The 26,879-nt window shown below is 37.5% G+C and overlaps 1 protein-coding gene and 1 long non-coding RNA gene across 2 annotated transcripts; one reads left to right on the top strand and one right to left on the bottom strand.

Moving 5' to 3' along the window:
* Nucleotides 1-216: 216 nt before the first annotated feature.
* LOC148190355 (uncharacterized) lies at nt 217-26,179 on the bottom strand. Its single transcript, XR_015775518.1, has 4 exons — nt 25,996-26,179; nt 25,734-25,814; nt 1,615-1,755; nt 217-333 (listed from the first exon to the last, which is right to left on the bottom strand). It is a non-coding gene; the product is annotated as an uncharacterized LOC148190355 (long non-coding RNA).
* socs4 (suppressor of cytokine signaling 4) lies at nt 19,496-22,606 on the top strand. Its single transcript, XM_042490944.2, has one exon. It carries the CDS (start codon nt 19,510-19,512, stop codon nt 20,692-20,694), a length of 1,185 nt encoding a protein of 394 aa, XP_042346878.2. The 5' UTR covers nt 19,496-19,509; the 3' UTR covers nt 20,695-22,606.
* Nucleotides 26,180-26,879: the final 700 nt, after the last annotated feature.

The raw sequence follows: 26,879 nt of genomic DNA on the forward strand, positions 1-26,879 counted from the left end.
CTTCAACAGCTCAGTTTGGAATTCAAGTGACGGTTTGATCAGTTTTTCAACAATGAAAATTTAAAAAAGATTTTAAAAAATCCTTTAATCTATGGCCTGAGAGGCTTTATAAATCATCTGTTGATTTATTTATATAATGTCTTTATATATAAGTCAACATTATCACATAAAACAACAATATAACTATTAAAAAGGAAATACATTTTTCCCAAGATACAAAATTTTACAAAGACTAAAACAAACAACAGCAGCAGCAACAACAAATCCTGGGCTCTAGTTGATGCTCCACGGAGCTTAAAATCCTCTCACTCCAGGACAGAAACATAAAAGCATCTAAATGGCAAAAACAACAAAGGAAATACCAAACCCAACAGGGAGAGAAAAATAAATGCATGATCACAAAAAGGTAAACAACAGAAATTACAATAATTCTGACAGTTAAAGTAGGTAGAAATAAAAAGTATTACTTAAAAAGCAATGTTTTCGTCTGATCTGAGACGGTATTTTTATATGGGAGCATGAAAATAATTATTCTATATTCTGTGAATAATTATTAAGTTTATTAAGTGTGGGACCTAAACTTATTTTGCAGCATTGTTGTCAGCAGAATGATTGCTTTTTTTACAGGGTTTAAACCTTGATTTCCATGTAGAACCAAAGTGTTCAACACTAAATGAATACACAAGATATTATGGAATAAATAAATATATGACTAAGTACTGACAAAACATGTAATATCACCATGACATTATCAAATAAAAATGTAAAACAGACTGGCCAGGGCTGATCACTAATTGACCCTTTTTGTCCCGTTTGATGAACCAAGACTTTGTGAGTTTCATTATTCAATAAAACAGCTGTTATGAAATAAAAAATTCAAATTAGGAGACCCTGTAATAAAAGAAAAGGGATATCTCATAAACCCTGTTACTGTGAAAAGAGGCTGGATGGAATAACATTTTATAATATAAAGCTGAGTTTAAAAATATTTTAAAAGAAACATTTAGTTTGTGTTTATGAACACTTAGATTTATAACATGCAATTTATTTTAGAAAGGCCCCAATGACTTTATCCTGACTCACATTAACGGTTTGATTCACTGTTAATATAACAATTCTAATAATTGGAGCATTAAATGTCCAGGCAAAGAATTAATCGAGTTACAGTAAAGCAAAGGCTTGTTTCTCTAACTTCTTGCATGTGCTGATTTAGGATGATTGACCTGTGTCGTTAATATAGTAATCAGAAGTGAGAAAATAGTGAGTGAGACGTGTTTGAAGTACAGTATGAGCTTAGTGCCCTCTGCCTGCTGTTTGTGGACATGAACTCAAAAGTGAAAAACCATCTAAAAAAAAAACAAAAAAACACCTGGACTTCCCACAAAATAATGTAGTCATAAATATCAGAGATATACCAGACTGTGCGTCAACTGCTGCAGTATTATCTGTTGAATCGCGGGTCTCACATAGATTATCTATCCTGTACGGAGGGTCTGCTAGACTCAGAACTCCATTGGTAATTATAATCAATCAGTAGCATTTATGTTTTTCTGTAATGGACCATTCTGCATAATAGTACTTCTGTATTTTGATGCTAATACTTTTGGTACTTACTCTCGCTGATCCTGCAGCTGTTGTAAGTGGAGTTTTCTGCTCCTTCTGGGGCTGACTCTGTCCGTCCTCATCTGTCTCATAGCTGCTGGACAATAGGAAGCTGTGATGGTAGTGGAAGAGGACAGTATGCCAAAACTGCTCCTGGAGGACGACAGAGGAGGACACAGACTTAACTCACCCATTTATCTGCCATGTCAGGCATGTGGGTCTCACAGAGGATTGGGTTATCTTATGTCATCTACAGGGCAATGTGCAATATTTACAATAACTATATTTGAATGCCTAAAAATGTTGTGACAAATCTGCATTAGGTTGATCCATAAACCCTTTACTAAGTTTGAACATTAAGGCCTTTCTAAGGTTTATGATTTGAGTTCATTCAAGTTGCATCATTAAAACTAAAAGGAAAAGTTTACCCCAAAATACATATTCTCCCTCCTACCTGCTGTGCTATTTATCAGTCTAGATCAGTGTGACTTGCAGAGGGATATCAGTCATAGAGAAGACGTTTTTCTCTCCAATATAATGAAACTAGATGGCACTCATAATGATGTCTAAATCAGTTTCATTAATATTGCAACTTGTAAAGGTGGAGCTCATTCTAATTACATTAAATTTTGCTCAGTAACTTGTTAACCTTTTAATATGTATTATTGATTTTGGGCTGAACTGTATCTTTAAGTGTAGTTTTGAATGCAGGACTTTTACCTTTAAGAGTATTTCTACTTTAACATAAGTAAAAAAGTACTTCTTCTACCTCTGCATTTCAAAGAAACACAATGCAGGTGGTCAGGAGACTCTAACGCTGACGTGTTTCTCCCTGTGCTGAACCCGTCTTGCCCCCTGGTGTGAGCTGAGAGAAAGGAAAACTAACACAAGATGACAGACTCTTCTAACAGCTTTCTAATCCTGATATGTGCTGAATTATTTCACTGATTTTAAGTGACACCTCACTTACAGGGTGTTTGCCAGCAGCTCATTTTTCAAGATGAATAAATCCAGTTTCAACTTTCCTTTGTGCTGAAGAGCAGAATATATGATGAAACTGGTTGAAACAGCTTTGCTGTGAGTAGGTGTGAGGTTTGTTCAGTGTCAGTGGGGGCGGAGAGCTGAAAAAGTATTCCCACACAGACTTAAAAATCCTGTAATGTACATTTTTCATTTTTGTTCTTGGAAATTTCATGCACCAAAAGTGGCAAACAGCTCTTATGATTTTTTTAAAAAATTGTACACATTTCCTTGTTTTTCTGAGGCTGTAAATACAGAAATAAGAGTAAAGCCGTTAAACTGGACAAAAAGTAAGCTGGAGGCTGTTTTTGGAGGCGGGTTGCCATCACAACATCTAATGCCTCCTCCCAGACTCTCACTCGCTGAAGTTAAAGTTGTTTTGTTTTGCACAGAGCGAACAGACTCAGTGACTTCAAAGAAGCGACTGCATAATGATTATTTTAATGTTACCAGACTGGCCCCATTGGAATATGTTCAAATTTACAGTGTATGACTTTAGATTTTTATCTAAAGATTAAAAATATTTTATTTTTCTCCATAACTTGCAAAATAATTAAAAGTATGCCAAAAATGAAAGGACAAATTGGAATGTTGTTGTATTGCTTTTATCTTTGACAGTTTAACCCCCTGATGTCAAATCTGTTAGTTACTGCTGCTATTATTATCTTTATTAATTATTCATCACTCAAAGCATGTTGAAAATCTCACAATTTGATGCCTCAAATGTGCTCTGATTATTAAGATTGGGGGTTGGTCCTTTTAATGGGAATCAAATGAGGATATTTAAGACTTAATCATTAACATAAGAGCAGACTGATTTGCATAAACAGCATTTAACATTTTACACGGACCTTTTAATGATTAAATTAAGTTGTTTTATCTCTTGAAGCAGCTTATTCTATTATCTTTAACCTAAATACTACTATTAAAAAGGACATTTAAGATTTTAACTGAAAGAGTTGTGTTCTCTAGTGAATGCAAAGCAAAAGTTCCCAAAATTTTAGATCATCGCATCACACCATTAGATCATTTGTATTGTGGTTATTATAAAGTTGAATTTGTGGGGACTGACATGTTAAGTACTTTCCTCATTTTTCCATGGCCCTGTAGTTGCAATGATTTGATAGTAAATGACAGTAAAAAAGTAAATGAATTACCTATCACCTCTATGAAACAGTCTGTAGCTAAAACCTTTGATATTGTTTCTCAGCTGGTTAATTTCCTCGTCTCAGTGCTGCAATTCTTCTTTATACTGCAAACTCCGAACAAACCCATATAATAATTCAAACCCAGCTGGCTGCATAAAATCTTAAAAGGTGAAACTTTATTATCCCTGAGGTAAAATGTGGTGCAGCAGTTGCAATACAAAGTGAGTGCAAATTTATAGAGTGCAAACAAAATATAAACAATAAAAATATTCAGTATGGTGCAAAAAACAAATGTATATATTGTCAGAAATGTAGACAGGTTGTATTATATTGTTTTTCTGAGCTGGTGGTAACTATTTGATTTACTGAGACATTGAAATACCTCATATGATTGGTCATTGTGGACAATTACCCCCCTAATTTGCATTGCCGAATAGTATTTTTTTAAGGTTGAAACCACCTGGGGACAGTAATCATTATCTCTGCTCTCCTATAGCTTTATAACTTCAACCTGCTGATGACAACAGGCCTTCAGATAACAGATGGGAGATAACCGCCTGCTGCTACTATACAGCAGTTAATAGTTTTAGCTGTGATTAACTGTGTGTGTGGCCTCTATTCATACACACACTCATCCACTGCAGTGTGCTTTACTGGCACTGCAGAGCTTCAGCTAAACACTGCTGTTTTTTTGTTGTTTTTTTTTCTTTGCCAATTCCTAAGACTCTTTAGCTGTTAAATGTCTCACTTTGTTCTTTAAAAAGCTGCTTACTCTGTCACTTTGATGTTTAGTGCTGTGTAGTGGCAGATCTGCCTTTAGGTGACACGGGGAGAAATAAAGGGAAAATGATGCAAAGATCTAACGCTAACAGTTTGCCAGTGGAACTGAATGTTTTACATCTGGTACTGACAATACCTGTGTAAAAAAACAAAAAAAAACAAAACAATTACAAGTAAAAGTCCTGAATCCAAAGGCTTTCGAAGACGTTTATGTTATTGGTACTCATAATGATGTATTAATTGTACATGTTGCATTAAAGGATTATTATTACTGGTGCATTTATGTGCACATAGCCTTTTACTGTTGCTATTAACTACCGCTGGGCACTTCAAGCTGCAAAACCCCCAATCTCATGAAGACATTTCTGAATGTAAACACATCCTTAAAAAGTCTGATTTTCTTAAAAGCGGGGAGAAAAAAATCTGTCTGTGGAGTAAAACTACTATATTTATCCATTTTTTCCTTAAACTATTATTTTAAAAAACAAAATATAAAATAAATCTCTTAAAATGATTAAAGAGAGACTGAGGCAGATTGCTTCATAAGACTAGTGAAAAAAAAATAAAATGTTTTATAAAATACTTGAAATTGCAGATTTTTCCACTTTTATTATAACAAACAAAGTTTAACGACTCAATGACGGACTAAAATGACCTGATAAGGAGATTTTGTGCACTGAACAATGTTTTTTGTTTTAGAAACAGATCAGATCAACAGGTCAGATGTTTTGTAAAGTACAATCGTAACCACAGCTCCCAAATCAATAGTGGAGCACAGAGTACGATATTTGCCTTTAAAATGTAATAAATGCAAAATAGCATGAAATAGGAACATTGAAATAAATCACAATATCTTAAAATTGTACTTAAATATAGAACTGAGTAAATGTACTTTGTTACTTTCTTTTATCAGAGCGTGTGTGCCTGTGTTACCTGTTTATTGGTCAGTACACAGGACTCCTCACACATTATACAATTATTTTATTATGTGTTAACAAGAAAACAAAGATTAGGACTTTCAGAGTGCAAAGATGACCAGATTTTAGATTATCAACAGCTAAATTTAATCCAAACTGGTTGAATCCCAGTGTACCTTCCGACCATGTTTCATGGTTCTGTATGCTGTGTTTGTGTCACCGGCTCACACTTCCGCTGTAAGACAAGCTGCGTGCACAGACACAGAGTTACTGGAATTTCTCCTCTCTCCTATTGATTTTCGGTGGGGTTTTTGCAAATGTTGACATGACTAGCAAGAGACATACAAGCTTCTTCAAATGATCCCCTCCCCTCGCTCGCTCTCCTCTGTGCATTAGAGGCCGGGAGACAGGCAGGATGTGAGCCGGCCGATAAGCTGCAGAGAGACAGAGAGGCTGTCGGGATGTTTTGGCTGTCAGTCCGTCACTGTCTAACAACAACGGAAAACTGTTGCAACGTCTCCTTCAGTGTATTTGACACTGTTTGAGTGGTCAAGTTAAAATTTGGTGCCACAGAAATCGCTTTGATTTCAACACTGAAGGGTTGTAATAGGATATGAGGTCATGCTGCAAGCTCCCAAAAGTACACAATTAAATCCTCAGTTAATCAATACTCAGCCTGCGGTTTACAACACAACACAGCAAACAACGCAGCTGCTCTTTGGGTCTGTATCTTCTAATGGCAGTCAGCTACAGTATAATTAAGAAAAACCTGGTCAGACCACCACGACTCCATGAGGGTCAGTGTTTTGTAACGTTATTCTGCTGGTGAAGTGGTGGTCAGTGTGGCGGCTGCATGGTTGCATCCTCATGCAGACAAGTGGAAAGTAACAAAGTACATTTATCAAAATACTGTACTTAAACACAGTTTTGAGATACTTGTACCTTACTTGATAACTGAACTGCATTTTATGGTATTATTATAGTATGCAAACTGGAGAAGCTGGTGTTGATCTGCCAATCTTCCGCCTGGTGGACAAACCTGCTCTACCTCCTGAGCCGCAGTCGACCTTATAGAAAGACTAATTCCAGGAGGACATGCGTCAAGATTGAGTATATTAAAATATATATGCTTAATCATCCACCAACTCTAACTTTTTACATGCCTCTCAGGATGACTACAAACTTTAAAGCACAGAAGTCAAAAGTCCCAATACTCTGATTTGCCAGTGCAATCACTATTTCCAAAACATCCATCATTTTGTAGCATCTTTTCAGCAGCTAGAGAGCCCACAATGGAAAATCTATGGTTTTGAATGCCTGAAATCGCAGGCATCAACACTGCATCCGGTCCAGCTACATTATGTTTCTCAGCTGACCCTGACCTCTGACCTCCACAGGGGTTATGGGAAAAATAACTTCCTTTCTTGAATCAATACAGTGGCTCTTTATTACACTGCTGAAACACATAGTAACTCCTCTGCACAGGCCAGAATTAAGAGATTAACATTGAAGATCCTGATTGCACTGCCTACTGTACCTACACCAGTGATGGAATGTAACTAAGTACATTTTAGCAAATACTTACATACACATTTGACATACTTGTACTTGAGTATTTCAATGTTCAATTCAGTTTTATGCTACTTTACATCCTACTCCACTGCATTTTAGAGGGAAATATGATAGTTACTTGATATTTGTTTTACATAAAACATGATATTCTTAGCATTCTTATTACTTGTTAATATTATTATTTTATTATCATTTTTTATTTATTTATCATTATTATTTGTCTTCCTTTCTGCGTAAAAAAAATCTATCTGTTCAGCTGTAGGATTTTTTTTTTTTTGCCAGCAATACCAGAAGCTATCTTCATGTCATGAAACACGTTCTATGGACTATTGTGCATTATGTTGCAAAGGTGTCATATAATCCCATGAGGGATGAGCCACTAGGTGGCATGACATGTTTCTATCTATTTATCTATCTGCAATGTACAAAGTCTATAAAATAGCTAAATTAATAATAAATAAACAAATTACAACAATAAAATGCTCTTACATGTTATCATTAGTGATAAAAACTTGATAATATAATTACTTTTGATACTTTTTACATTTTGCAGATGATAATTCTGTAATTCTATTTTAATTTTCACTTAAATGAAGGATCTAAATAATTCTACCTACACACACACACACACACACACACACACACACACACACACACACACACACACACACACACACACACACACACACACACACACACACACGAGTACACACTCAGCATCTTGCATGAGGCACAGGAGGATATCAGAAGGTATCAAAATGAACGTCAGCGATTAAATCGGAAACAGTCAACCAGATATTTGATTACAACTGAGTCAAACATTATGAAGAGTCATCAGCTGTCAGATAATGACTCAGCTGAAATATTTTGCTTCATTAATGCTTGCAGTTTTTCCTGTTTCAGTAGTTTCTAACAATGATTTCATCTCACCCTGTAACAGATCTACTTTGATGTGACTGTCCTATAAGTTATAAAATAAAAATGCATCACACACACACACATACACACACACACTCACTCACAAAAGTGCATGACCCCATTCAGGCTAGGCTATGCCGGACGGAGATTATTGTAGTTGGAAAAAAAAGTTTCCAAAAGATGATAAAGCTATAAAAGACGTCTTGGTTTTGAAATGTTCATAGAGCTTGAGTAAAGAGCTGGAACAACCTGATATAGAACATTAAAATGTCAGATAGTGTAAAATAAGATGTTTTTTTCCAACCTTTAGGTTACAAGAAAACAAAAAGGCAAAACCTGTACGTGAAGAAATCAAGTAAACGTTGAAAAGCATGTTATATAAAGAGTAAAATTCTGTGTGAGAGTTTTGAGGCGAGGCTATATATTTAATATAAAAGGAGTGTGATGCCAAAGAGGTGTAACTAGATTTCGGCCGTCTGTGTGTGCTCGTGATTCAGTGACATGCAGCAGTAATAAAAGGTAATTATGTTATCTTGTTGGATCTCCATCCTCTTCACCCTCTCAATATTGATTGGCGTTGTGATGCCCTGTCAGGGCGTCTTAACATGACGAGCTGATGGAGTGGAAAACAGTGTTGACTCACATCCTGCTGTCTTGAAACAACAGTGAAAGGAAAATAAAGATGCTGCTTCCACTTTCAGTTTATCATTCCATTTATCACAGAGAGAAGTGCACTGATTACAGCGTTGAGGATCTGTTTGTTGATGCATTTCCATGAGGATGAACTCATTTCATCGGTAAATGTTCACAGAATGGTAAACTATGTGGTCTTAACATTTAAGTGATAGTACAGTAAATTTATAAGTGTGACTATTCCTTTTTGTCAGAAGCAGAAATTTAAAAAACTGGATTTGATGCATGTTTTTACTTTATGAAGGAAATTTATAAACTAAAGATGTTGGCATTGAGAATACTGTATGTTGAGATGCGTCTGTGTGTCAAAGATTCCCTGTGTTGATTTTGGCCACTGGTTGCTTCATGGAGAAATGATTTATAAAGACAAAACTTGTTGACATGAGTTAGTCTGCTCAGAACACACAAGCACACAGGTGAGAGCAAACATCTTGCTTCAGAAGAAGACCAGTAATGTCAACAACTGCAAACAATACAGGAATGCAGATTTTAAAATATTTTTAAATGTATTTTATACATGTTTTATGAGTACGAAAATACATTTAACAGATTTATTACTTTAGTCTAAGTCAACTTAAAGGGACAGTTCACTTAAAAATCAGCTTTCAGCTTCTACCCTCTGGACAGAGGTTTTTTATACCTGAGGAGTAAAACCAGCGCTTTAAAAACAGGTTTGTTCCAGCTGCCGTCACACCGGTAAACAAGCTGTGGGAAATCGCCCAGGATCATTCTGAGCCTGTATTTATGATTTATGTAGTTATTTATAGTTTTTAGATTGTTTTATTTTAGGGTTTGGTTTTCTAGTTTTGTGTATTTATTGGTATTAATTACACATTAAACGTGTTGATAAGCACTGAGGCACTTTAATCGTTTCATCTTCTTGTCATGTTGTGTCCTGTATGGTGTCTGTGGTGTCTGAAACTCTGTCATTGGATGCCTTTTCAGTCAAATTATGCGAAACCATTTGCAGGAATGTGTTTCCACATGTAAAAAGCAATAGCACTAACGATGGTCAAAACCTCCACAGGACACATTTAATACACAATAAGCACATAATTAATGTCCAAGGCGACATGTTTTATGGTTTCGCCATTTCATCAGCCTCCAATATCTTACAGCCTGACATATTTGGCAGATTTGATCTCCACAAGAATTTAAAAACTGACTTTGAACCATTCTTGTAGCACAGTCACGATTTTGGACCACTATCTGCTGGAAAATGCATATATGGTGTATATATATAGGAGATGCACTCATGTAAGTATATCCGTACACCAGTGTGCATGTGTGTGTTTGTGTGTTCAGTCCAGAGTCCAGTGTCCAGCCGGGCTTGGGTTTCGCTCTTTCTAACATGACGGAGAGGAGAAACCTCACTGGATGCACCTAACTTGCGGGAAGCAGAGAGGCTGCAGACATAAATAAATCTCCCCCGAGGAAAGTCGATACAACGGCTCACATGTCAACTGCAGATGAATATCCAAAGCCCGTCTGCATTTTAATGGCCACAAAACAATGTGCATATGATACACGCCAACATGTGCCGTCTCTATATGTGGAAGAAGTACTTGAATCCTTATGGACTGAGGTAATATAAGCAGTACGACAAAAAAAGGAACTTCATTCCAACAACATTCTACTTCAAAGTTAAAAAGTATGCATGTAAAGTAAAACTACTCATAAGGAATAAGAGTATGTTTTAGATGTAGAAAAAATAAAGAAATAATGAACAGAGAGGTTGGAGAAAAGACCAAAGAAACAGAAAAAGAGTGGAGAGAAAGAAAGAAAATTACGACAAAGAAATAGAGTATCATAGTGAAGTGAGGATAGTTGTCATAAGAAGGCCTAAATTTTACTCTTTTTTTATTTACTGAATTTATTTCAGTTTACAATGTTATTTTACTTAACTTTCATTTTTTAAGATGTATCGATTCTTAAAATTGTATTATTATTATTATTTTGGCTACTACTAGTATTACTATTTTTATTTCTTTATTTTTATGTGCATGTGATACCATATCCAGCATTTATTATGCTCTGTATTTGTTGTACTGACTTTTTCATGTTTGCAGAAAATTTTATAAAAATATTTGAAAGAAAAGAAGAAGGCCTAAATACTCCCCAGAGTACACAACCATCGTAATAATTTTAATATAAAAAACTGTCATAATGTCATACACACATATTATTTACCTGATTCTGCAGATTGATTTGCACTCCAGGTAATCATTAATTTCATTGAATGTCATAAGGTGTAAAAGAGATTCTGTATTCCTAAGACAGGTGCTTAAAAAAGGAAAAGATATTAACGTTATTTAATAGACAAATATTTACATACTATGAGGAACAGAGAATAAAATGATCCAATAATTACCATGAGATAATCAATCATATTAAATAAACAAGAGCAAATTATAACCTCAATGTCAGAGTGGAACACATGTTTAAGATGAGTTTTTGTTCACTTCATCACAACATTTTCATGTTTTTAAATTATTGATCTGTTTGGATTTGATCAATACTCGTGTATTTTTTTACACTTGTTTTAATTAGTTCATTCTTCAATTAGTTTTGTGTTCTCATTGCATGTTTTTTATGAATTTGTTTTTGTTACATCAACACATTCTGCAAGTAAAATGTCTTAAGGTAGCAATAAAAATGCACAAAGACCTGAAAAGATGTCTGGGAACATACTCCATAGGACATTTTCAGGTCAAACATCCACTTCTCTTTGCGGCAGATGTCAGACAGCTCAGGTTGCCGCACAGATAAAAAAAGGTGGAATATATCTTTAAGTGAGATGTAATGAGACCCTGTGGTATCTAAAGTGAGAGGAGCAGCGCTGCTGTTGGTCTGAGGAGTCTTCTGATACAGATCAATGAAAACAACTGAGACCAGTGGAGCCAGAGACTCCCTGCTGATTCAATTTACCATCTCTGTAATTCACATGAAGATACTGCCTCGCAGCCAACACACACACACACACACACACACACACACAAACACACACACACACACGCACAATGGTGCAATGTTTGAAAGACAAATCCACAAAGAGACACTAAGCTTCACTTGGCCTGGTATTCAAACAGAATCCAAAGCACCTGAGACTGTGCAGACAGGTGAGTCTGAAAACAGGGGGTGTGTCCCACTTCTCCTAAAGTCACTCATCCCTTCTTTCCCCTTGTTTTTCTTTACTCCAGCAATGCCATCTTGTCATGCAAAACTATCACCAGACAAGAACAATAAACCATATGTTTAGTGACACTGACTATGTTTACACGCACAAATTCCAGTTTCCAGTTTTCCAGTTTTTGTTCTTATTTCAAAAAGACAATATTCCTCCGGAGCTGTTATCATGGCTAAAGAAAATGAATATTCAACCAATATTTATATTTACATGCAGCTGTGCATACCCTGATTAACGTGCTCTAACATGTTGTTTATCACATCAAAATGGAATAGTGGAAAGAAAGGAGCTGCTTGTGCCATTTCGCATTTTTGCATCAAAAAAGGATTTTTTTTTTCTTTTAGCAGACTTGTTCAAGCTTCTCCTGCTTTCAGTCCTTTAACCATTTTCTTAGAACGGTCGGCATTGCAATATTGGCATATTCAAAAATCTATTGATATCCCAATCTTTCATGATGTTTAAAAGTAGGTGTGTTACTTCTTCTGATCAGAAATGTGAGCTTTTCTTTTAGGCATGCATCTTTACAAACTGTCGCAGAGTTGGTTTGTGTAAATTTGCATCAATGGTAATGCTCAGAGCTGACCATAAATCAGCCATGTGTCGCAAACTGTGGTAAAAACCCCAGTTAAGACTCATATTCTGAATTTGTTGTAAAGATGTCAAAAGCATGTTTATAAAACCTGAATAATACCTGCATATGCTGCGTGTCTTAATCAGGATGCTTAATTTGGAAAAAGGTCTAACTCAGAATATCCAAACATATGCTGTTTTCAGGACCCAATGTCGAGTTCAGAATATTGTACTATTCAAAATATTAGAGTCTATGTATACATATGCAATGTTAAAGGAAACACTGTAGTTGTGGAAATGAAGTTCTGGTTAGTGTATGGTCAGGGTTAGAGAAGCATTACATGGCTTTCAAATGAAGAACATGTGTAATTGTTTGTTTCTTGAAATGCACAGCCTAAGAAGTTTTATTATTATTATTATTTCTTAAATAGTGCATTTGATGCAGGTTTGTAATGGCATGTCCTGTTCGCTGTCTGTGAGCAGTTTTAAAAAACTTACTAAAATAATATGATTTCACAGAACATGTGCATCCAACACTGCACGCAAACACACTATATCTGAAACTGTAACACTTGCATTTTGTAGATTCACTGCTCCTGACTGCGTAAATGTCAATAAAAAGCTGTAATAGCCTTCATATAAAAATAAAAGCAGAGTAGAGTCTCCATTCAATCAGAGCAGCATCAATTATTCATGAGTGCTCCTGTCGGCCGTGCTGCTCGTGGGATCGATGCCTCTGTAATGCGGACTGATACGAGCCCCTGGTCGAGTCCTGGCTGCAGCAGGTTAATGGGCCGACTGGATTTCACCCACTGCACGAGGCACTTCCTGGATAAAAGTCTGCACCACACCCCACTGACACACTTTATAAAATTGCAGTGAGTTGGTGCAGCAGATATAAGTGGGCTTCATTTGTGTTTTACATATTAGACTTAACTAAATCAGACAATACAAATATGGGCAACAGCTCTGGAGCTCAAGTGGCACAAGGAATTGGCAGCCAGTGTGGCAGGCTGTGACAGGCTGAAGCTTCTGTCAATCAAGCAAACAATCCCTAAAGGATATACATCTATTTTACAGGGTACACGTTCTCTTGACAAAACAATATTTCTGAATCAACACGTCCTCCAACTTTTACAATCACAGAGGCTGTTTATGCTTACAAACTGATCCTGTTTACACCTAATATCAAAATGTGATCAGATCACAAATCACAAAAATCCTAAAAGTCTGTGCAGAATAATTTACGTGCAGAGTCAGTGGTGGCGTGATATAGACGGTCACCAAGGGCACCCGGGGAAAAAAAAGTTGTCATTACAGTGTGAACTTAATAATGTCAATTGAGAATTGAGGCCCAGCCTGATAAATCAAGTCCCCTAATAGCCTTCATTAGTATATTGTAACCTATAGTCTAATTATGCACACATGCACACACACAAGTATATATAACTATTGTATTACTTGTAATCTATTGTATTATCTTCAATGAGGTATGTCTATAAGCCCATTTGGGTTTTCTAACCTCTCTGGCACCTCTTTTTCTGTATTTTTTTCTAACCTGTTTTCTGTTACTGTTATAATGATGCAAATAAAATAAAATGAAATGAAAAAATGAACAATGAACAATAAGTGAGTCAAGTCGTTTACAGTACACCCACCTTAAAGCCATGGAAATGTATAGAGGAGCACAGCCCATCTAATTCCTCCTCGGTAATCTGCCCATCTACCTAAAAGAGCAACCACCTCAGCCACCCCACCACTGAGGAGTGTATGCGGAGAGAGAGAAAATGAAAAACCAACAAATCGGTGTACAGTTCGGCAGAAGGAGAGCTTGTTAGTGTGAGCTTACAGAGGTTGCATTGAGCTGAATGAGTTACATTGTGATGCATTCAAGCTCTACTCAGTAAATATGACCACTACGGCACCAAAGGTGCTACAGCCGCCACTGTGCATTTTGTCACCTCACAAGGTTTGGAAGCCAACAGTGGTCAAACATGCATTTTACAACCGAGAAACTTTAAAAGGTCTCAGACCCTGAGAACAGACTTTTCGGTGAAATAGGAAACATCTTGAGTCCACTACAGCCTTTGAAATGACCAATACTTAAGAAGACATAGATGTAATTTGAATATTTTTTAGCTAGTTGATCAACCTTTTTATGGAATGATCATATTTAAAACAAGTTTTTATTCCAATTATTGTATTTCCTTCTCTTTCACAGCTTCAGAATTGAAGACTGCACCCAAAAAGTGACTAAGGTTAAATGTTAACACAGTTTGCATCAGAATAGCACCAATATAATACTGGTTTAACTTGAACACGAGACAAAAAGAATAAGGTATAGACTTAGTATAATATTGTATTGCACTTAACCATGAGTAAAGTGCAATACATTCTGTATCTGACATAATGTTTCTCCGTTACAAAACATGATGAATCTGTAATCTATCTTTCTTTATTTTTCTTTTGTGTTTTTAAAAATGTATTTATTTTTTGACTTACATTTAGTAAATTAAGTCATCCACTTAGGAGCACGCGTCTTTCTCTCGCTGGTTCACCTGACTGTGTGTTTCTGTGTATGTGTGTGTTTTTTCCTCGACCCATTATTCTAACCAATCAATTTGTGCTGTCGTTCAATGAAGAGGCTGAATGTTTCATGGAGAGTGCGGTAAATGGGGAGTTTCTGAGAATCTATGAATGGCATGATGAAAGTGTTGCCTAGTAACACTCATCCTGCTTTGATGTAATCAGATTTCATGATGGGTACAGCTGATGATGCAGCACATGGCTCTTGCAAAAAAAAAGTTTTTTTTCATCACTGTTTTATGTTCTTGTTCTTTTCTTTGTTTTTACGGCATATAAAAAATAAAGACCTGTCTTTTTATTTGTTTTTAATCTTCTTTTTTAAATTTTATATGAAGTAATCTAACATCCTTACATTTCATATTTGGTATTTGTACATTCTTTCTTTTGTTTGTTATTGGATATATTTTAATGTTTTTTTGTATTGTTCTCAAATAATTGACTTATTCAGAACTAAACGTGGAGAATCAGCATTCAGTTTCTGTGCTCCGTATATCTGGAACAAACTACCCGAAAATATCAGGTCTGCTGAGAGTCAGTTCTTTTAAGTCAAGGTTAAAGACTCACCTGTTCACTGCTGCCTTTGACTAAAAGGCTTTTTACTTTTTAAATTTTATACTTTCCTTCGAAACTCTGCACTGCAACTCTTATTTTAATATATGTGTTTTTATATTTTTGGGTTTTATCTGTTGTTTTCCTACTTGCTGTTTTTAATCACCTTTTACATGCTTCTTTTATAATGTTTTAAATGTGTTTCTTTTCCCCCTGTTGTTCCCCCCTTGAATTGCCTTGTTGCTGAAATGTGCTATACAAATAAACTTGCCTTGCCTTGCCTTGCCTATTAATATTTATTTTCATTTTTGTGCCTGCATGGCCTAAAATTGTTTTTAAATCCTATTTGTAAAGCAGTTTGGGGCCACACTTTTACCTAAAAGGTGCTATAAAGTTATTATTTATATCAGCTAAACATCACCATATTGTGAGCATGCTGCACGCATACTGATGTTAGCATTTAGCACACAAGCATAGCTGTAAACTTCTTTAGTAACAATTGGTGTGTGTTGGTGTATGTGTGCGTGTGTGTGGGTGGTAAGGGTGGATGTTCGGGTGCCTTTGCGAATATGTGTGGGAATATCTACATGATTGTGTGTGTGTTGTTGCGTACGTCTAGGTGGGGGTGGGAGGGTCAGGCTGTCTGTATTTTTCTTGATTTTCATTGATGTTTTTCATTTCTGTTATTGTTTTTAATCTCTGTGAGGCACTTTGTGTTACTCTTTGTATGAAAAGTGCCATACAAATAAAGATTTGATTGATTTGATTGATTTGATTGATTTGGTTTCAATTCATACATTTACATTATATGGAGCACCTAAGGCCAGACTGCCAGATGTGATTGTTTTTGCTTTGTGCGTATAAGATAATTAAGTTTGGGACCCAAACTGCATCAATATTTGACACGAATCTTGTGTTTTCTGATTTACATTTTGACAAAATGAGCCAAAGGAGCCAAACTGTGGAGAGATGATAGATTTAATTTGCATTAGTTAGCTTACTGTATCTGATGTAATAGTTTTTGTCCCCTGGGGCGTTCAGCCAAAGTTCAGTCAGTTTAGTTTCAGTTTCTTTGCTACTTTTTTTGGAGTCAGATAAATTGATTGGTAGTTTGCCAGAGCACATGGCGTTATCATCCTGCTGGGCTGTGTGATAATGTGAAGAGCATTAAATATTCAGTTAAGAGGAAGTTGAGTGTCACTACATTATCTGAGATGTCAGGCATTTATTGATGACTATCCTTTATCTGTTAGAGCTCACAGAGATCACACACACACACACACACACACACACACTTAACCACTGGGAGTAATATTATTTGTCTGATAGATGTAGTCTATTTGTTTCATGAATTATAGATCTCCCAAAATGTCATGCACACAGTCTGCATGACATCACCTTGACAGATGAGTCCTTTCAGCAGGACTTGCTGGAAGTTTTAACTGGGAAACTCAAAGGTTATTCAATCAATAAGTGAAGCTTTTTAAAATGCTTGGTTGTTTCCTCTACTGGGCTGAATGGTTAATTAGACAGATTCTGATGTGCAGAAGCGGGTGGCGTGTGCAGGCTGCTTGTAAACTTGAAGAGTATTATCTGTTTGTAGTTTGGCATCCTGCACAGACAGACTTAAACAGATTTAAAGCTCCCCATGAAATGTGCTTTGATGTTTTAAAGTTACACCATGGGCCGCTGATGAAATTAAGACAACTCGAATCTGCGTGCAGAAATAGAATTACAGGCGGAAATAATTCACTTTGTGAACGAGAAAGCACTCTCCGCCTGCTCTGGTTATCTTTTTCTCTTTCTTTTAGAGATGGAATTTGTCAATGAATGTGTAAAGAAAATGTAAGAAGAGGATGTCTCACTGCCATTAACCTGAAACAAACCTCTCCTTACACCCCTCCCTCCCTCCCCTCTCCCTGCTCAACCCCACTCCACCTTCCTCCCTCTCTTCATTCATTCATTCATTCATACAGAGCCGGCCCTGGCAGGAGAGGAAACTGCTCCCCCCTCGGGGATTTGGCATCATAATTATATAGGAAGCGGAACAGTCTGCCGTCTGTTAGAGCTGGAGCTGGCTGCAGGCGGGTCACACGTGTACGCTAATGTTCAGTGGCTATAACATGGATGTGGATGTTTGACACTGTTTGGAAGGTAAGATCATCTCCTGCATTAATCTTTAAAGAGTAACAACAACAGAGAGAGCTTAAACTTCCTGCCGTTTACAGGCGGCTCCGTTTGATGAGACTGTTATTTTGTGTTCTCAGAGACTATCTCTGCAGACTCTATCACCATATAACTCAAGTGTTTCAACTGTAGCTTTGTGGGCAGTTTAACAAAACTTTCCTCTTTAACATCTCATGAACGAAGCATGAAATGTTGCCTAGGAAGATGTTAAATCAATTTTAGTGTTTGTTTCTTCCGTTTTAGTCTGCAGGATGTTACTGAACACTGAGGTCTTAATTTGATTACTTGTCACTGGAGATGATCGGAAAAAAAATGTCCACACCAGCCTCTTAGTCTTGCACCAAATAATTATATAGTAGTCCTGCACACACAGACTAAGCAGAAGTATTTGAAGCGTTGTTTTTTGGTTGTGGTGTAACTAAAAATAATCTGATAAATACATTAAAAAAGAGTAACATTGATTTGAAGAGTCGGAGCATTCTCAGAGGATGGTTTATGTCACCTTTAAGGTCTTGACTAAAACTGCATTTAAGAGATCACTTTGCAAAACCTTTAAGGAGCAGTGTGTAGGATTTACTGACATCTAACGGTGAGGTTTACAGATTGCAACCAACTGAAACATCTCCCATGTGCCAAGTGTGAACTCCTTTTAGAATTCCTTCAGTTTTTATTTTCCAGGAGGTTTTTTAGCGGCAGCCGAATTATCCACAGAGCTGTCCCCCTCTCTAAAACAAATAGGTGTGGTTATTTAAACGAGTTAAAACACTGAATAAAGCAGTTTCTCATTATAAATCAGTGTTTCTCCAACGCTTTTTGGTACATTGCAGACAAGCACACATGCCTGGTGCCTGCACGTGTGCTCATGTTCAGGAGGTTTTTACCGTGAGCCAAATTTCCTGTAGAGTCTCTTCCTCTCCAAAATAAATGAATCTGATTATTTACACTGGTATAAGCATTAAATAAAGCAGTTCTATGTTATAAATAAATGTTTCTCTGACACTATTTTGCACGTTGGATATGGTGATTAGTGTAGCACCCGCTACTGTGTGTTCACCTTTGATCCAGCTGAATTATCTGCAGGGTTCTCCTCCTCTCTAAAATAAATGGACCAGGTGATTTAAAACCTTAAAAAACACTGAAAAAGCTTATACATTAAAAAAAATCTGTGTTTTTCCAATAATGCTCGTCGCAGAGAAGCTGCTAACTATGGAGGCCGATGTGAAAATATGTTTGGCCCTTTCTAAAGCCAGTGTTTGGTTTGTCCGTTCTGGGCTACGGTAGAAATATGGCGGAGAACATGGCGATCTCTGTAGAGGAGGACCTCCTCCCTATGTAGATAAAAACGGCTCATTCGAAGGTAATGGAAACACTGCGAGTCTTATTTTCAGGTGATTATACACTAAAAAGGACAAATATTATATTCCATTTCTGCCAATATATCCCCCTCAATCCTACACACTGGACCTTTAAAAAGCCATGAAAAATTAAAATGAAGAGTCCATCACTGATTTGAAGAGTTGTAGCACCCTCAAAGAGTTGTCTATGGAACCATCGTGGTCCCGACTAAAAATGTTCTGAAGAAATAACAAAAAAGGATTTTGCAAAGCCTCAAATCAGATTTTCTGTTATACTAGAGCTCTATTGAAAGCACATTTTTGAAAATAAACTACATGTTGTTTGATAAATGCGTCGTAAATCATATCAGACATGGTCCTCTTTTGCTGTTATGACTCAGACGTCTGTTTCTTAATGCACCACAGAATAAGAAGAGGAAGCAGCCATGTCAGAAAAGAAGCCACGAGGTTTGGACACTCGTCCCAAATCTGGCCTCCGCAGTTGGAGTGCAGACAGTTATGCCTGGCGGGGGAAGAAGCGCTCCAGGAGCTCTCATAACGGGTCGAGTCCGGGAGGGCTGGAGACGGAGGGGACGGAGGAGCTGGGTGTGAGGTCGACATCCTGTCCAAGGCGGCGGAGAGAGAGAAAGTGCAGCTGCAACACTCTTGGGGATACACTGACATCTGCAGACATTGATGTAGTGTGTCGGAAGGCCTTGTCACGCCGCTCTCTGCGGCAGAAGTTCCAGGATGCTGTGGGCCAGTGTTTTCCTCTGCGCTCTCACCATCATCACCATCATCACCTTCACCATCCATCAGGCTCCTCGCGACCCCTCTCAGTGCTCTTCTGGTCCAAACGCAAGATCCATGTCTCAGAGCTTATGCAGGAAAAGTGTCCCTTCTCACCCAAATCTGAATTGGCCCGATGTTGGCACCTTATAAAAAATCAAGTCACCCACCAAAGTGCTCTCAAGGACATGGAGACTCCCCTCAAACCCAATCTCTCCTCCTCCTCTTCCTCCCCACCACAGACCCCCCTCTCCTGGGATGACATCTGCTGCTCTCCTGGGCCTGGAGGCACCAATCTGGAGGACTGGGACCCTTCTTGTCCTGTGGGAGCAGAGGGAAACTGCGGTCACACTGACTACATACTGGTCCCAGATCTGCTCCAGATTAACAACAGCTCCTGTTACTGGGGTGTGTTGAACCGCTTTGAGGCAGAAGAGCTCCTGGAGGGCAAACCAGAGGGAACGTTTCTGCTCCGAGACTCTGCCCAGGATGAGTTCCTCTTTTCGGTCAGCTTCCGTCGCTACAGCCGCTCTCTGCACGCACGCATAGAGCAGAACGACAAGCGCTTCAGCTTTGATGTGCGCGACCCGTGCATGTACCGCGACCCCAGTGTGACGGGACTGCTGCGGCACTACAGTGACCCGGCCACTTGCCTCTTCTTTGAGCCCCTCCTTTCTCGGCCGCTGCCAAGGACCTTCCCTTTCACCTTGCAGCACTTGTGCAGGGCTGTGATCTGCAGCCACACCACCTACCAGGGCATAGACAACCTGCTGCTGCCGCCGCAGCTCAGGGACTACCTCCGACAGTACCACATCAAGTGTGACGGAGCCTGCGCTGTGTGACAGTACGAAGCAGGCCTCATACCATGCGCGGCAACGATGGGACAAGCAAAGGCAGGTCTCACTGGAAAAGAAGCAAGAATATTGCCACTGAATTCCAGTATTGCAGATCTATGAGGTCTCAAAGGTGAAGAACTAGAGAGTCCTTGAGGACGTTTGTTTATCTTGGTGCATTAAGAGGTATAAAAAACAAACCTCTGAATCCTGCAGGAACGAACAGACGTATTTCTCTTCCTTCAGTAGTAATGGACGCTTTGAAGCTCTTGTCCATTTTGACAGACCCTGGAGTCAAGTCAAGATACGTTGAAATGCCTGTAATTAAGCAAACACGCCCCCCAAAAAAATTGCCTTATACTATCCTTGGTGGAGAAAGGATTCTCACTAAGTAGAAAATCACCAAGACGACTCTGAACAACTTTTTTGTGGAATATGGACTCTTGACATTAGAGCATTTCCGCCATTGGGTTCATCCTCATCATAGTTGTTTTGTGTGGCTATCGAGCACATCCAGTGTCCACTAGAGGAACTGCACCTTCCATGGTTTCCTGACTGAGACCAAACCTCCTTTCATGTACCCGAATATCATAACGATGTAATGCTTTAGTGTCGGCCCTGTCCACACAATCAAAGCTGTCACCTCTTTGAGCAACAAAGACTCCAACTGCATCTAATAATATCCAAACATTATTCATTCTTCATTACCTTTCCAACCAAACAACATTTTAAGACCTCTTCCCCTGAGTGTTCCTCCCCAAAAATGACATATAAACACAGTCATAGTCTAACTTATCACAAAATGCAAACCGTGTTTCCAGCCAAAGACTTTGTGTCAAGACCAAGGTTGTTAACCACATTTACCTAAAGATGTGAGGACTGTTTTCATCTGCTATACAAAATGGGTTCAAGCACTGTGTTGGAAATCAATATGGGTGAGACAAAGAGATTGATAGTGACAAAAAAGTGGCATTATATAGTTGACATCATCAAAGTCAACTCTATATGGCCTCTTCTTATGAAGAGGGCTTGAATTCATTCTTCTCTGCAGCCACAAGATGGCAGCAAAACTGCACTGATGGGAAGACTTTATCCTCTTTACTTGCCTGTCTTTGGAGGACTCCACTGTGTCTTTACTGTTAAGTCCTAACCGAAGACTCCTCTGTAAAATGGCATTTCAACATCAGTTTTGCCTCTGCTGATTTCACAAGTATTGTTATTTGAAAAACTGTCAACATGTAGGAGTTACTGTGGCCCTGTGCAAGCTCAATGCACTGCAACTTAAAAACTCACATGCAGATGGACAAAACAAGAAAAAGGAGACAAATATCTTCATCAGTGTGGCCCCATACGTGCAGCATTTCCCTTTACCTGTCTGTGTTTGTAAAACTCAGCTGCATCCGTACTGTTCAGTCTTAACTGTATCGGAAAATTGGTATTTTAACCCTCTGAAACCTGGGTCGACATCGGTGCTGCATTCTACACTTCTACAAGCTATATGACCCTTTGAAAACTAAGCAATTGGTTTGGCTTTTTTTTAAATATAAAAGAAACCATTTTGGACCATGTCTTACAAGCATTCCACTTCATATCTGAATCATGCTATTAGAAAGTTTGAACACAAAAGTATAACATTACTTACTATCTATTAAGTTGATAAAACTGCTTTTTTAAACTTATTTCCATTGTGTTCTATGTAATTTGCGTCATTTTCTGTGTTTCACTGTTTTCTTTTTGACTTTTTTCCCCGCTCAATTGCTGCACATGTTGTAAATTTGAGCTTTTCTTTATTTGCTTATTTTTACCTCTTTGCATGTGTTTTCTTGATTTGAGCTCTAAGGGCCACCGTAAAGGATCAAGCAAAAGTTCAAGTCTTCCCCCTGGATGCATATATTGTATTCCCAACACTGATACACAAACCAATAAATGCCCTTTACACTACCTCTGTCGTACGACTGTGTCTCTGTTTTGTTTTTTTGTCATCTCTGAAGTGATTCATTGGTGCAGCTCAAGTCGTGTGTATCCACCCATGCCTGTTCATGCTGCAGCCGTGGGCTCGTGTCATAGTCAGACAGGCTAATGGTATGGAAAATGCTGCTTTTGAAGTGTCGTTCTGAAAACAATTCATCCCGCTCTTTGCAAAGGACACCTCTAAATGTCAGCGCTTCAGCAGAGCAAATGGAGAGATAAGGACATGAAAAAGACAATTTCTCCCCCATAAGTGGGTTCGAATTCAGATTTTCTCAATTGATGCACGTGTCATTCAGCCTCTCTCCAACAAGCAATGCAAAAAAAAAAGACCTGCCCTGAGGTGACTTGTTTGAATACTAAACAGAGCATGAAATATTCATCATAAAGCCATTAGGTTCTCAGGCATCACAAGTTTGTTTTTTCTTCAGTACTCGTCATACAGATATCAACATTTTGCCGCTATATTCTTGAGTAAATTGGCCAATCTGTTTTTGTTGTTTTTTTTCCATTTTGCGTTTTCCTATCCATCAGAGATCTCTATTTCATTGTCATAGTTTCAGTTTGGACATTGACAATCAAATAAAGAAACTTATCATGTGCCGAATAACTGTCGTTGGCAATGAAATTCTTAGTTCTAAGACTCCCTTCAACAATACTCATACAAATATGTTTAAAAAATAATGTGAATCTGCTCAGAATTGAAGACATAAAGATAAAGATTGTGCAGCAGATACTATGACATATAATGTAAATTGAAGTAAAAGTAGAATAATGTGGTAGACAGGTGTACAGTAATAGTAAATTGTATGAACTGTTAGCAGGTTGTAGACAGGTGCGCACTTAAATATATCTACTGTGATGGACAATATTATAAAGAAAACAGCAATGTCTTAAGAAAAAAAAAACAGCAGCTTTTTGTGCCTCAATCCTTGCAGGAAAAGCAACAGTGTTTCAGTGAAATACAGTCACTTTTTATGCCTAAGAAGCCAATGGAAAAAACAGCAATGACTCACTAAAAAACAATCGCTTTTCGTGTTACTATCCTGGAAGGTAAAGCGGCGACGCTTTGGTAAAATATACCCAGTTTTCGTGCCGAAAAAGCCCCTGGAAAAACCCCCACAGGTCGCCAAAAACACCAATGTTTGGTGGCTAAAAAGCCGCTGGAAACACAGCAATGATTTTTTCCATAGGATTCAGAATTTTTAACTTAGGATATCTGTGCCATGGCTGCTTTGATTTTAACTATTTTTTAAAAAATAAAAACAGTTTCTTGTGAGTCCTCTATCTTTAGCAAAGGGTGAGACTAAATCACTGGAGGTAAACAAGTTTGACAATTGAACTTTTGTCAGATTTACGCCACAGACAAAGCCTAAATCTTTGTGTGTGATCCCTCTGACTGTACATGTCAACGCTCAGTCAATGGACAGAGTTCAGGAGCCACATCTATTGATTTTCCTGAACCACATACATGAAAAATTAATGTTGTCTTGTATGATCCAGTTAGCCAGCATCATTTTTCAGCAGCTAGAATTACATTAGGTTCACGATGCATTTCATATTGAAATCTGAGGAATGAAACGCTGGTTTTTAAGTTCCATACAGACGATTTCATAATCGGTCATGCAGCCAAAAACACACATGAGGCCTATTAACCATGTTCACACTCTGATTCTTAAACATACTGTTATATTTCAGTGATGTAATACTGAGACACCCAGCTGTCTGCCAACAGAGTACTTCCTGTCGCACTAATCAAATTCTCCCCTGAGACGCTCAAACAGGCGAGTTGAGAGTCAGTCAGCCTTTAGCAGCCAATAAGTAGGTACAATGGCTACTTGAAGTAACACATAATAAAATAATTAAGAGAACTGGTGACTGAATCTTTGTTTCTGACTACTCATTTACACAGTGTGAAAAACTGGTCAGAAATACATGATGTGATCCTCAGGATGCTTTCTTAAATTGAGAACGTGTTTCCCACCCACTGAAGATAAACAAGCATTAATCAAATCTCAAATTGCTGATTTCAATACAAATAGCCTAAGTCTAATTTTCATACTTTTCATACAATATTGATTTTATACTTTTTCTGTTTTGTCAGACCTAAATGTGAGATCTATGAGCCCAGTGACTGATGATCCTAAGAAAGCCCAAAAACCCAAAACTGCCAAAACTGCTTGTGTGATAATCTACCCAGTAATTTATGTAAAGCAGTCACATCCAAAGTCTGTCTCAGGGGTCAATTGTGGCCCTCAGACCATTTTAAACAGCCCTTGACTTGTTTTTTTTTTTTTAAATATACTATATTTTTTAACACAATATTGGTTAATCAAGAATGATCACAGTGTATTTATTTTTTTTACCTCATGATGACAAGACTATCATACAATTTAGATATGCACCATTAGGAACTACATGGGCAAAACTAAAGTGTTTTCATAAACAGACGGTAAAAAAGCTAATGAACGGTTGCCAAACACCAGATAATTCCTGCAGTGTGGCAGACAGGGCCACGGCAAAAAAAGTATTAAGTTGACAGCGAGGGCTGCAACTTTTAGGAACTGTGGAAATGTGTATATTTTTCACTTAAAGATGAAACAGTTGTGCCATTTGTACAAGTTTTTTTTTTTCTTTTAATAACTTATGATGCCATAAGTGACTGGCCACCAGTTATTTTCACATAATCTTATCTGGCCCCTGAGAAAAGTATGTTAAGTAGTAAAATAGTATGGAAAATTGAATAGTTTTTAAAGTTGACCCCCAATTGACAAATTACAACATTAAAAAAACTCTTACAAGCAAACAGAATCATATAATATTCTTAGGAGCTCATGTTATGATCATAGAAATAATATTTCTATGGTTATGATACTTTTAAAGTTGGTATTCTGCATAATGAGTACTTTAAGCACGTTTTACTGATAATACTTCTGAACTTTTACTTGGGTAACATTTAGAATCCATAACTTTTTTCATGTAATCGAGTTTTTTAGACTGTTGTATTGCTACTTTTATTTAAATAAAAAAGAGTACTTATTCATCCACTGTTAATGACATTTCGATATAAAGCTGCTCACCTTCAGTTTGGGGTCGTGCTGGGTCATTGGTGAGGTGGTTTGGGGACGCAGGGATGCTGAGGATGAAGCTGCATCTTGGATCTGGGGTTATGGGATAGGGACAACTGATTTATATTCATATTTTGATCAAATGAAGCTAAAAGAGAAGCAAAACAACACTGAGAATTTGCTGTGAATACATTAGCTTTACGTTAGGGAAGCAAACCTAGCTTAATTCACTATGGACCAAACAGGTTCATTTCCACCACTCACGGTGACCCACCTTGCTTTGTGAAGAATTAGGTGACTTATTGTCGCCCTTTATTTTCTCTCTCCTGTCCCTCTTATCATTTCTGATATTTACTAGCTCGATATTTAGTTTAGAAGTTCATGTTTCGGACTCTTGTGAACTGAGTTTCACCCCCCGACAGTAAACTAGCAGAAACCGTTTGCGCCAGGTTAGTTTGGAAACAGGACGGAACCACTTCTTGAAAGTATGGGGGGGCTATGCAACGACTCTCTAGATGTTTACGTTTTGCCAAAAATAAGAAAACAAAAATAAACCGTTATTATTTGTTAGCACACTGTAGATAAAATATTATTTAAATCATGATAGTTAATTTTAATTTAAAAAAATCTTAACGTTGTAATATTTTGGGTGCCCCTATCAATCATTGGTTCTTAGAATCGTCCTGACGTTTGTGAGTAAATACCTTCCCTATAATACATCCATAGTAAATATTACATATCGACATCGATATCTCGTTTATATATTTCATAAAACATTTACTTTTGAACGTGTTATATACAAAATAATGAGGAGAGAAGATATTTTCGAACAAATCTGGGGCCCTTTTTGGCCCTAATACAAGGAATGAATGCCTGACAAATGTGGTACTGGCACATTTTGATGAATGGGAAGACTGAAGTAACTGGTACTGTAAAGGCACTACTGTTTTTGTTTGTTTTGTTTTTTTCTTGTTTTGTTTTTCTGTTGTTTTTTTCTGTCTTTATTGGAATTGTTCTATTTGTTTAAAAAATAAATGTTTCTTTATTATGTGTTAAAACTGTTTTGGTCTGATGTCCTTGCTATAAACACACACGCACACACATATAAAGGGGAGTGTTAAATTGAATAAATGTGTTGTATGAACTTGTTAAAAGCAG

Source organism: Plectropomus leopardus, chromosome 1 (genome assembly GCF_026936395.1).
Source record: "Plectropomus leopardus strain MGB_pleo_1.0 chromosome 1, ASM2693639v1, whole genome shotgun sequence".
Taxonomy (NCBI): domain Eukaryota; kingdom Metazoa; phylum Chordata; class Actinopteri; order Perciformes; family Serranidae; genus Plectropomus; species Plectropomus leopardus.